The sequence below is a fragment of the Otolemur garnettii genome, unplaced genomic scaffold, assembly GCF_000181295.1.
Source record: "Otolemur garnettii isolate 467f Iridium unplaced genomic scaffold, OtoGar3 scaffold00230, whole genome shotgun sequence".
Classification (NCBI taxonomy): domain Eukaryota; kingdom Metazoa; phylum Chordata; class Mammalia; order Primates; family Galagidae; genus Otolemur; species Otolemur garnettii.
The window spans coordinates 1,260,061-1,273,354 of NW_003852625.1; the positions used below are offsets into that span (position 1 = coordinate 1,260,061).

General features: G+C 32.2%; 1 protein-coding gene across 1 annotated transcript in view; it reads right to left on the minus strand.

Moving 5' to 3' along the window:
- Positions 1 to 9,305: 9,305 nt before the first annotated feature.
- The window catches only part of LRCH2 (leucine rich repeats and calponin homology domain containing 2), a 150,226-nt gene continuing 146,237 nt past the window's right edge, over positions 9,306 to 13,294 (minus strand). Inside the window, exon 21 of the mRNA XM_012812883.1 lies at positions 9,306 to 12,018. Coding sequence (XP_012668337.1) covers positions 11,899 to 12,018 — 120 coding nt within the window. The 3' untranslated portion in view covers positions 9,306 to 11,898. The remainder of the gene's footprint in view (positions 12,019 to 13,294) is intronic.

Here is a 13,294-nt window from a genome sequence, read left to right on the forward strand (position 1 = left end):
AAAAAAAAAAAACAACCAGAAAACCAAAACACGAATAAAGAGTAAGGAAATTGAATTAGAAATAAAAAACCTCCCAACAAAGAAAAGTTCACAGCCTACTGGCTTCCCAGGTGAATTCTACCAAGCATTTTTTTTTTTAAATTTCAGATTAACATTAGGGTACAAATGCTTAGGTTACACTGTTTTCATTTCTAAGGTAAAGTTCAAGTTGTAGTTGACCCCTTCATCCAGGGAGAGTGCTGAACACCCATACATTGTGCACATTGGGTAAGATCCTGCCAATCATCCTCCCTCCTCCTCGCTAGAGTCTATTTACCAAGTATTTAAAGAAAATGTTGAAGGGGAGAGAACACTGCTATAACTCATTTTATCAGGTCAGCATTACTCTTATGCCAAAGTCAGATAAGATAGTACAAAAAAAGAAAACTGCAGGCTATCCCTGATACACACAAATGCAAAAATTCTCAAAAAAACATTAAAAATTGAACTCAAGCAAACATCAAAAAGACTGTTAATGATGTTCAAGTGCCTACATTATCTCTGGGATGCACCATATTACATTAACACAGTGCAGGATAAACCCATATGATCCTTTCAGTAGATGCAGAAAAAGCATTTGACAAAATTCAATATACTTTCATGATTAAAACTCAACAAATTAGGTACAGAATGAATATTTCTCAGCACAATAAAGTCCACATATGACAAGCTCATAGCTACTGTCACACTCAATAGAGAAAAGGTAAAAGCCTTTCCTCTAAGTTCAGGAACAATATAAAGTGCCCAGTCTCACCACTTCTATTCAGAAGTCCTATCCAGAGTAATTAGGCAAGGACAAAAAAAAAAGGTATCTAAAATGGAAAGAAAGAATAAAAATGGTCTTTATTTGCATAAAACCTTAAAGTCACCACCAGAAAACTACTGGAACTAAAAATAAATTCAGTAAAATGGTAATATCCAAAATCCACATACAAAAATAATTACATGTTCATACACTAACAATAAACTAGCCAAAAAAGGAAAAAGAAATCTCATTTACAGGAGAATCAGAAATAAATAAAATACTTAAGAATACATTTTTAAAAGGAAGTCAAAGATCTATTTATTAAATTTTTTTAAATGATGAAGAAATTAAAGACATAAATAAATAGAAAGATATCATGTATTCACGGATTGCAAGAATTAAGATTGTCAAAATGTCCATACTACATAAAGCAATCTACAGATTTAATGCAATCCCTAATGAAAATTCTAATGACCCTTTTTATAGATGGAAAAAATATTCTAAAATTCATACAGAAGCAAAGCAGACCCAGAAGAGCCAAAGCAATATTTATCAATAACAACAAAGTTAGAAGCATTACACTGACTTATTTCAAAACACACAGAAAAGCTATAGTAACAGTAGAGTATTGACATAAAAACAGATACAGTGACCAATGGAACAGCATAGAGTCCAGAAATACATCTGCACATCTATAATCAATTGATTTTTGACGAAAGTGCTAAGAACACACAATGGGAAAAAGATTGTCTATGCAATAAAAGGTGCTGGAATATCTACATGGCAGAAGAATGAAATTGCACCCTTATCTCACACCCTATGCAAAAATCAACTCAAAATAGAATAAAGACTTAAATGTAAGACCTAAAACTATAACTGGTCTGGACGATGATTATCTGGATATGATTCCAAAGCAGGCAATAAAAGCAAAAATTGGACGAATGGGATTGCATCAAACCTAAAACCTTCTACAAAGCAATGGAAATAATAAACAGAGTAAAAAGACAACTTATGGTATGGGAGAAAATATTTACAAAGTACACATCTAATAAGGGGTTAATATCCAAAATATAGGGCGGCGCCTGTGGCTCAGTGAGTACGGTGCCAGCCCCATATACCGAGGGTGATGGGTTCAAATCCAGCCCCAGCCAAACTGCAACAAAAAAATAGCTGGGCGTTGCGGTGGGTGCCTGTAGTCCTAACTACTCGGGAGGCTGAGGCAAGAGAATCGCCTAAGCCCAGGAGTTAGAGGTTGCTGTGATCTGTGATGCCAAAGCACTCTTACCAAGGGCCATAAAGTGAGACTCTATCTCTAAAAAAAAATAAAAAAAAAAAATAATCGAAAATATGTAAGAACTCAGACAACTCAATAGCAAGAAAATAAATTATCTGTTTATAAAATGGTCAAAGTGCCTGGATAGACATTTCTGAAAAGACATACAAATCACCAACAAGTATACAAAAAAATGTTCAACATCGCTAGTATCAGAGAACTGTGAATCAAAACCATGATGAAATATCTTCTTATACCTGTTAGACAAAAGATATGTGTTGGCAAGGATGTGAAGAAAAGGGAATGCTTGCACACAGTAGGTGATGTAAATAGATATAGCCATTATAGAAAATAGTATGTAGGTTCCTCAAAACTTAAAATAAAACTACCATATGATCTAGTTCTACCACTTCAGGGTATATAATCAAGTAAAATGAAATCAATATCCTGGGGCGCTATCTGCAGTATCCCATTCACTGCAATGTTATTCACGATACCCAAGATATGGAAAAGTATTCACTAGCAGATGAATAAAGAAGAAGTAATATACATGTACTTATAATATATTCACAGGGTGCCAAAAAATGTATATACATTTTAAGAAAGGAAAAAACTACATTAAATTTTTAATAGGCAAGTCACGTTTGACTTCTGCAATTACAAGAGGTGTTCAGTGAGACTTGTATTCATCTTTTGTTATTGGTATATTATTACAATTTAAATACATGTTTTTCCTTTCTTAAAATGTGTATACATTTTTGACACCCTCTGTGTGTATTCACATACATACACACACAAAATGAAATATTAGCCTTTAAAAAAGGAAATTCTGTCATTGAAAACAATACAAATGAACCTGAAAGACATTATGCTAAGTAAAATAAATTAGACACATAAAGACAAATAATCTAAAACAGTTGAACTCATATAAGGGGTGGTGGTATGTTCTGAATGTTTGTGTCCCCTAAATTCACATGTTGAAAACACAATCCCTAGTGTGAAGGGGACTTTTAATAGGTGGGACTTTTTGAGGTGGCTGGGTCAGGAGGATGAAACCCTCATAAATGGCATCTATGCCATTAGAAAAGAAGCCCAGGGGCTCAGCACCTGTAGCTCAAGCAGCTAGGGCGCCAGCCACATACACCTAAGCTGGTGGGTTCAAATCCAGCCCAGGCCTGCCAAACAACAACGACAGCTACAACCAAGAAATGGCCGAGTGTTGTGGCGGGCGCCTGTGGTCCCAGCTACTTGGGAGGCTGAGGCAGGAGAATCACTTCAGCCCAGGAGTTGGAGGTTGCTGTGAGCTGTGATGCCACAGCACTCTACCCAGGGTGACAACTTGACGCTCTGTCTCAAAAAAGAAAAAAGCCCAGGAAGTTTATTCATCCCTTCCTCCTTGTGAGGATAAAATGAGAAGGCACTGTTTATGAACCAGAGAGTGGGCCTTTACCAGACAATGAATCTGCCTGTGTCTTGATCTTGTACTTCTCATCAGCTTACAGAACTATGAAAAATAAATTTCTGTTATTTATAAGCTGACAAGTTTATGGCATTCTGTTATAGCATCCTGAACAGACTAATACTGTACAATTGCAACCAGGGGTCAAAGGGTAGAAAGTTTTATTATGCAGGATGAATAAGTTCTGGAGATCTAATGAACAGTGTGGTAACTACAGTTAATATTATATGGTCTACTTGAGGCCAGGCATAGTGGCTCACACATGGGAGGCAGAGGCAGGAGGATCCCTTGAAGTCAGGAGTTAAAACCAGCAATGGCAAAATAGCAAAAACCCATCTCTGCAAAAAAATAATAAAAGGAAAAAGAAAAAAAAAAACATTAGCCAGGCATGGTGATGCTTGGAGAGAGGAGAGCTTCAGCTCAGGAGTTCAAAATTACAGTGAGCTATGATCACTCCATTGCACTCCAGCTTGTGTGACAAAGACCAGGTCTTTAAATACAACACAAAGGCCAGGTGCTGTGGCTCAGGCCTATAATCCTAGCACTCTGGGAGGCTGAGGCAGATGAATTGCTTGAGCTCAGAAGTTTGAGATCAGCCTGAGCAAGAGTGGGACCCCATCTTTACTAAAAATGAAAAACTGAGGCAAGATGATCACTTGAGCCCGAGTTTGAAACTGCTGTGAGCTATGATGCCACAGCACTCTACTGAGGGCAAAAAAGTGAGACTATGTCTAAAATAAATAAATAAACAACACAATACACACACCAAAAAACCTATACTGTATACTTGAAATCTGCCAAGAGAGATTTTATTCTTTTTTTAAAAATTTCTTATAGCATAACTATGTACATTAATGCAATCATGGGGTACAGTGTGCAGTTTTCACATACATTTCGAAATACTCTCATCAAACTGGTTAACATAACCTTCATGTCATTCTCTTTGTCATTAAGTTAAGACATTCATACTCTGCTTTTAGAAACATTCACTTGTACCCTTGTAAGATAAACCATATAGGTGACCCCACTAATCACCCAGCAGGGTAGATTTTAATTTTTTGTATTATTATTTATTTTAACAGAGATAGTCTCACTTTATCAGTCTCAGTAGAGTACCATGGCATCACAGCTCACAGCAACCTCCAGCTCTTGGGCTTAGGCGATTCTCTTGCCTCAGCCTCCTGAGTAGCTAGGACTATAGGTGCCCGCCACAACACGCAGTTATTTTTTTTGTTACAGTTTGGCCGAAGCTGGGTTTGAACTCACCACCCTCAGTATATGGGGCTGGTGCCCTACTCACTGAGCCACAGGTGCCACCCAAGAGGGTAGATTTTAAATATGCTCGCCACACACGGAAAAGGTAACTATGTGAGGTGATGGATATGAAGGATATGATAATTAGCTTAATAGTGATAATTATTTCACAATGTATACATTTATCAAAACGTCGTGTTGTACACACTTTACTGCATACACAACTTTTGTCAATTATACTTCAATAAATCTGGGGAAAATTAAATGGGAAAAAATAAGTATATAGAATTGTTTTTCAAAGAAACATAACTATTGGAACCAACCAGCAATAAAATGCAATTACAATATCTAGTACTGAGAAATAAACTTTAAAATTGCTTGCAAAATGTGAGAATAAAGAATGATAACTTTCAGGAGCAGAATTTAATATTACAAATGTGGATTATATATCTACTTTAATTAAACAGCCAGAAATAAGCAACTGAATTACTTTATAAAGCTCTCAACCAAAAGACCACCTCATTCATTTCCATAGTCTTAAAACTTTGTACGTAGTAAGTGCTCAAAAAAATGTTTTAAATTACAATAGAACCTCCATAGTTGACCATCTCCCTACACCAAACACCTCTTTAAGCTGACCTAATTTTCATAGACCACACATACACCACATGCACATATTAGTACAGTGGGCCATGTTGCTAATGTTGACGATCTTCATATGTTGACCATTTTATTACAGTCCCTTGGTTGGCCAACTTACAGAGGTTCTACTGTAATTAATTTAAAAGTATTTTTTCAGAGCATAATAATGTCACCATATTATAAACAAATTATCATACATAAAAGTTTTAAACTGAAAGACTTGGAAAAAAACAAAAATCACGTACACAAAGTAAGTTTTAATACAGTAGACAAGTAATCCAGAGATGGTTACAAAAAGTTCAGTGTTTAAACACTTGCTCAAATCATAACTTTGAGCCTCATTTTCCTAATCTGAAGAATGAAAAAATGGTAAATAAAAGAATGGTAATACACAAATTCTAAAACATTTTTTGGTTTTACATTTTTTTAAGATTATACCTAGTAGTATGTAATGAACTCTTCTGTATCCTATACACAGAAAAACTGAAAATTTGGACAGTACAAAATATGAACAAATTATATGCATATTTTAAAATGTATATTTATTTATAAAATGTTTATTCACTAATAAATAAAATAAATTTATTTTTTATATATTTTATTTGTTACCTAACAACCATGATTTTATTCAAGTATACAAATTTTTTAATTTTTGAGTTATAGTAATACTAATTACTATACAGTTGTTAATCTTAAAGATTATGAATGACAGACAATATACAAATTGCATTATTTATAATTCAATTATATCAAAAGGATGTAGTTCAATGCTTCACATGTCTCTTATTTCTCTTTTTTATATTTAATTATTAATCTTTTCATTTTGATTCAAAGTAAATGAGTCATATATTACTACAGTCAACCTTTGGCTGCCCTTGGCATTTCAGGCTAACTTGGACTTCAATTTGTTTTTTACCTCACAATTTTTCAAGAACCTTTCAAAGGCTACTAAAAGAAGGAAAATGATTCCAGATGTTTTAAAAGTCAACGAACTTTACAAAAAAGGAATAAAGGAAGTAAGTATCTTTTCTCCTTTGTTTTCTGCACTGTAATCTGCACTTTCAAAGTTTGAGGTCTGATCACAGATGATGAATATTTAGAATTAAATATATATTTGTGTATTTGTATATGACTCACATTTTACATTTAATGTGATAGTCTGAAAGAATGATTATGCATTTAATTTGTTTTGCTGCCTAGCAAAACAATGAACTAATACTAAGACTATAAAAAATTAATGTAGTTTTCTAAGCATTTCAAAAAAGTTAACATTATACTAACTTGTTTGGATATATATGATCATTTTATTAACAGACATTCATGTGACTAATTTCCTTTATCTTAAAAATCATACAACTATGTTTGTTTAAAATGTTTTTAAAATAAAAATACGAAATAATGTAAAGAGAACAAGTAGTATACCTTTTTATATCATAAGAATAATCCCAAAGCCCTTAATAAAGTAGAACATATTTCATAATAGACTCATTAAAACATGTTAAGTACTTGTTGTGAATATCTTTAAGTACCACCTAAAATACCAAACTACTATTGTACAATAAATTGATTATCACTATAAAGCTAGAATGCTTTAAAGCCTTATTTATTCAAGGTGATCACTGGACCAGCAGAACCAACATCACTTGGGATATTATTAGAAATATTTTTTTTTCCTCTAAACAATTTTTTATTAAATCATAATTATGTACATTAATGCATTTATGGGGTACAATGTGCTGATTTTTTTTAATTTTTTTATTAGATCATAATTGTGTACATTTGGAATGCTTATATCAAACTGGTTAACATAGCCTTCACCTCACTTAATTATTGTGTTAAGACATTTATACTCTACTCTTAATAGATTTGACATGTACCCTTGCAATATGCGCCACAGGTGAGGTCCCACCAATTACCCTTCCTCCACTCGTCCTCCCCCTCCTCTTCCCTCCTTCATCCTGGGCTATAGTTGTGTTTTATCTTTCATATGAAAGTGTGGGTGATTATATATTGGTTTCATAATAGTACGGAGTACATTGGATATTTTTTCTCCCATTCTTGAGATACTTTACTAAGAATATGTTTCAGTTCCATCCAGGTAAACATGAAAGAGGTAAAGTCTCCATCTTCTGTTATGGCTGCACAGTAATCAAGAATCTCAGATCCCAGTGGCACTCGTAGCTCAGTGGGTAGGGCGCCAGCCACATACACCAAGGCTGGCGGGTTCAAGCCCAGCCTGAGTCTGCCAAACAACAATGAAAACTGCAACCAAAAAAAAATAGCTGGGCACTGTGGTGGGCACCTGTAGTTCCAGCTACTCTGGAGGCTGAGGCAAAAGAATCACCTAAGCCCAAGAGTTTGAGGTTGCTGCGAGATGTGATACCACAGCACTCTACCAAGGGCGACATAGTGAGACTGTGTCTCAAAAAAAAAAAATCTCAGATCTCACCCTTGACCTACTGAATCAATCTGTTTGGTTAACAAGACCCCCAGGTGATCCATGCATATTAAAGTTTAGGAATCACTGCTCTAAGGTAAAATTTTAATTTCTACTTCATAAATTATATAGCATTACTTCATATTTATTTACATTAGAAATAACTAAGATATCTAAACAAAGTTTAAGAAAATTAAGTTTGATATTAAAATTTCTATTTATGTATTTATACATGTACTTACCCAATACATTTCTTACTTATTTAGATAACTGATATATTATTAATGGAATAGAGTGAAAATAAATTACTTTTCCACAATTACATGCAAATCAAAATTATGCATTTGCAAACCCAAAAATGTTTCAGTGATTTAAATTTTAAAATGATTCCATTTTTTAAGAATCTCCTATTTTTATTATGGTAACTTTCAAATGATTCAATCAGCAACTTTCCATTCTAAATCACCTATGTCAGAATTCTTATAATTCTAAACTCTAGGTTTCCAATGCAATAAGACTTTCTTTTTCTAAAACAATTAGAGCCTTACATTAAACACACACACACACACACACACACACAAATATTATTTTGGAAATTCTAAGCTTAATTTTCTTCATGTTTTAAAACATAAGAATAAGAAAGATTACACTTCAATAAATACATTACTGTGGATATTTTCCAATACTAATTCCAGAAAATACCTGGGCATTTCCAAGTTAATCTAATATACAGTAATGTATCAGTTCCTTGGAGTGCTCTGGATGATGAGAGAGGTTCTTGAGAATTCTAGCACCATTCTAAGTAGAATATCAAAACTGTAGATTTCTTAAAGCATAAAACAAGATTAGTACAGTTCCCTAACAAGTTATGCTAAATACTTTACTTACTTAAGTACTTCTTTAAATCTGAGAGTTGGAGTAACTCTAAAATAACAAACAATATCATCTTTAATAACATTTACTGAATTGCTTTATACTTTTAGGATAAATCACAATTATAAATAAATAAGTTATTTTAATTAAAATATATGGAATTTTTAAAATTAGAATTATCTAGAAATAAAAGATTAAATTTTTGTATCACATAGCCAGTTTAAGGGCAATTCAATGATATACTTCATACTAAAACCTACAATAAAAATAATCACAATATGATATGTTCTACCTTTTATGTTAAGCTTTCCCTTACAATTATGTTATATGGTTTTTCTTATTTTGTAAGGATATCCTAAAAAATTATCACTTTTTTAAAGAATATATTACCTACTAAAAATAACAATATAAAGTGAATCTGGACTCACACAACTTGCTGTAAATATTATCTCAATATCTGACTATGTTTCCACACTATAGAAGACAGATACAAACTATTACATACTGACCAATAAATGGAAGCTGTGATGGTGAGAGAGAAGGTAGAGAAGGAGAAAAGAAATTCCAGACTTAATTTTTTTCATTCAACTTTATCCACAGTTTGCATCGGTAATATACATTTAGTGTTCCATTTGTGTTTAAATGCATCAGAAAATCAATTAAGATAGATCTGTGACCAATACAAACATTTCTGAATTCTTCAAAAAATTCAGTTAGAAAAATCATTAAACTAGCATTCTGTAAAGATAATTATTAAACAAATGGTAATGCACTTTTATTATTTCAATTCTAATATATCCAACATCACTTCTTGTGCCATACAGTAATAAAATTTAACAGAAATAGCTATCTATTGAATTTTTTAGGGCCTAATAAAATATTTTAGTTTGATTATTCAACCCTCATCAAATCACAAATCCCATTCAAATAATGATAATCATTCTTAATTCAATAACTGATGAAGCAAATATATAACAATCATAAAAACATTTAGAATAAATTTTACAGTTAAAACATTGCTAAAAGAAATATATCAGAGCCTTGGTATAATGTCATTGGAGACTATGATCTGAATCTGCTTTACAGGTGGTATTGCCATTTGGTACAAGAGTAAATGAACTGCCATGGCAAGGTCCTCAGATGGACTCATCTTCAATAGAATTTTGCTTTGCAGTAAAGAATGCTACAGTAAGGTTCTGGTGTATTTTCTCTTTAAAGTAATAATTAACTGACAAGTGAAATGCAATAAGAAAACAGCCTACAATTTTACTACTATGTCAATGATAATTAAACAGAACAACACTTGTCAAATAATTAACACTACATTGATTAATAAGAGAAATTCTATAGCATGGATAACTATGAAAACAGTACAAATAATTGTAGTTTTTAATGGTCACTTAGATTTTAGTTTGCAACACAGTCAAATTTTTTACATTAAAAAATCATCAACTAAGGTACTTATTTGCCATTTCTTACCTATATTACCCAATTTTCCACTAGGGAGATTATGTCAATTAGATCTTTTTTAAAATCCAATGAAAAAACAATTAATCTGCTCAAATATTTAATATAATAAATTACTAATAATTTAATTTTTAAATCTCCTGATCATAAGAAGCTTTAATTCTTTAAAAGCTTCAATTTGAGCCTTGGGGAATATAAAGAACACATCTGTATTCTAAAGCCAAAAATTAATTCTATAGCTTTATGCCAACTGATCAGAAAAAGCAGAGTTCTTCTTATACCAATCATTACTATACCATTTGGCACACTAGTTTTTACTTTTCATATATGCCCTTTGAAATAGCGAGGCCAACATTTTTAATAAGTTGCATCCATATTAAGAGGTAACAAGTGCAAATGATCACATATTTAAGATATGATACTTGCTTGCCTACTATAAAAGTAATTAAGGGTTCTTCTATAGGAAACTGAGTTATGCAATACAGTAATGTTTTTGAAAAATTCTTGCACTACTACCAATGCACAAGGACTTTGTGTAACATAGTATCTCATGAAAATATGTATAGAATGGTCTGTGTTTAATTCAACATCAAGTTAATTGAGGATAATAAGCTTTACTGGCTTCATCAATGGCCAGACATGGAGTAAAAACCTATTCCTCAACACTGCTCTCTGAATATGTCTAAAGGCAGCACTGATATAATGCTCCTGAAAGTCAAAGTATAGACCAAACCTTTGGCAGTTTTATCAAAGCGTCCTTGATAACTAATACTTTGCTAGTTTCTCAAAAATCTTACTGCTTGTGTAAAATTTTCAATACAGAAATAAAATACTCTTCAAATAATACATTTTAAAAAATGATTATGTTTTGCAAAATTAAATAGCATAAATTAAGCATATTAACATCGGTTTTTGACAACATGAAACAACCAATTTAAGGAAAACTGCAATGGACTAACAAAAGAAACCACAAATGTCACAATGTGAGGCACATTTTAACCCTCACACATTATCGACCTTATAAAATCTACTAAAATATTTTAAAGTTCCATTGATTCTATTAATACATAAAAAGAAATTGCAAAAATGCTTAAGACTATATGAGTCATCAATTACACAGGCACTTCACATGTAAACAATCTACAGTACAACTGAAAATATTTTGGCACCAACCTATAATACTAAAAGAATTTATTATAAAGTCAGAGTTCTGTTTTTCCTACTCATTTTTTTCTAGAAAACTAAGACCAAAGATTGAAGAAATTGTGTATAAACTAGGATTAGAAGTGTATTAAATAACTCAAATATAGAATTGTTTTAAACTGCTAAAAAACAATTACCTTTATCCACGTGTTTACTAGTATGCTATGATGTAAAAAAATTAAACCTAATGTGATTATTAAATTGAAATTACAGTTTAAATTTAGTATCAATCTGCTTTCTGAAAAATAATCAAGGTTATCAACTGACTTAGTAAAAAGAGAATTTGAGTTTATCAAAAACTCTTAGTAAATTAATCCAGTTTTCCTCCAAAAGAAGTTTGGGCAATTAAAAATTTAAGTTTGTTGTTTTGATGTAATTTTTTTAAAACCCTAAGGCTTCACCTAAGGCAAACATTTTTTGACTGAACATTCTTATTCATGAATTTGAGATATCTGAAATCACTTCAAATAAATGGAACTATATACTTATAATTTTAAAATGTTATATCAAGCCATAGAAAGTTGAGATGCCTTGGTTGAAGGTAGTTCAAGGAGCGCCTGAACTGTGACACCAACTTTCACAAGACCTCGTTCTTCCAAAATATGATGAGGCAAACAGAGTCTTTCCTGGGGAGGAAAAAAAAGATATTTTCTTTTTATAGCAGTGTAGTAAAACTTCATTCTGTTTATAGCAGTGTAAAACTTCATTCTGTTTATAGCAGTGTACCAAATGCAGCACATGTATACTTGACTATTCTGACATATCATTCCTTTCATTAATGCCTATCTTGAAACCTTACCCTCCCTTGTCTCCTGTGACACCACTTTCTACTTTAGCTTTTCTGACAGCAACTGTGCAGTAGCTTTCATTTGCCTTCACTGCTCCTCTACTAATATCCTAGATGTTTCCAAAAGAACTGTCTTCATCCTCTTCTAACACTATATCCTCTTCTTGGGATTCTCATATATTCCCATAATTTAACTATTCCTTCCATCCTAATGACTTCCAAATCATTTCTTTCCTCCCATGATCTCTCTACTGAACTCCAAATACAAATGCCAACTGAACACAGCCAAATGGATATCCAACAGACATAGCAAAATCAACATAATTACCTCAATACATACAGAAAAAGCATTTGATGAAATCCAATTTCCATTGCTAAGAAATTTCAGCAAACTAGGAATAAAGTGAAATTCCTCATTCTGGTATAGGACATCTATAAAAATGGCACACCTAACATCATACTGAAGGGTGAAAGACTGAAATTTTCCTCAAAAAGTAAGACATAAGATAAGGATACTTAAAAAAGATAAGTACTCTTACACCTCTATTCAACATTGTACTAGAAGATCTGGCAATTAGGCAAGAAAATGAAATAAAAGACATTTGGATCAGAAAGGAAGAAGAAAAAATATTTCTATTCATATGTAACATGAACATCCATATGGAAAATTCTATAAAATCTACAAAAAGCTAATAGAACTGTAAACAAGCTAAGCAAGACTGCAAGATACAATATCAATATATAAACACTAGTTGTATTTTTATATATTAGCAACAATCAGAAATTAAATTAAAACCAGTAAACCACCATATATACAAAAGCATGCAAAATACAAAATACTTAAAGATAAATCTGCAAGATCTATGCAGTAAAAACTACAAAACATTGCTGAGGTAATTAAAGAAGACCTAAGTAAATGAAGGTATTACTTTGTTCATGGAAAGGCAGATTCAATATTGTTAAGATGTAATTCTCCATGTATTATTCTATAAGTCCAATATAATTCCCGTAATAATCTCATAAATTTTCTTTGTCTGTAAAAGGTGACAAGCTAATATTAAATTTATATGGAAACACAAGGGACCCAGAATAGCTAAGACAGCTTCAAAAAAGAA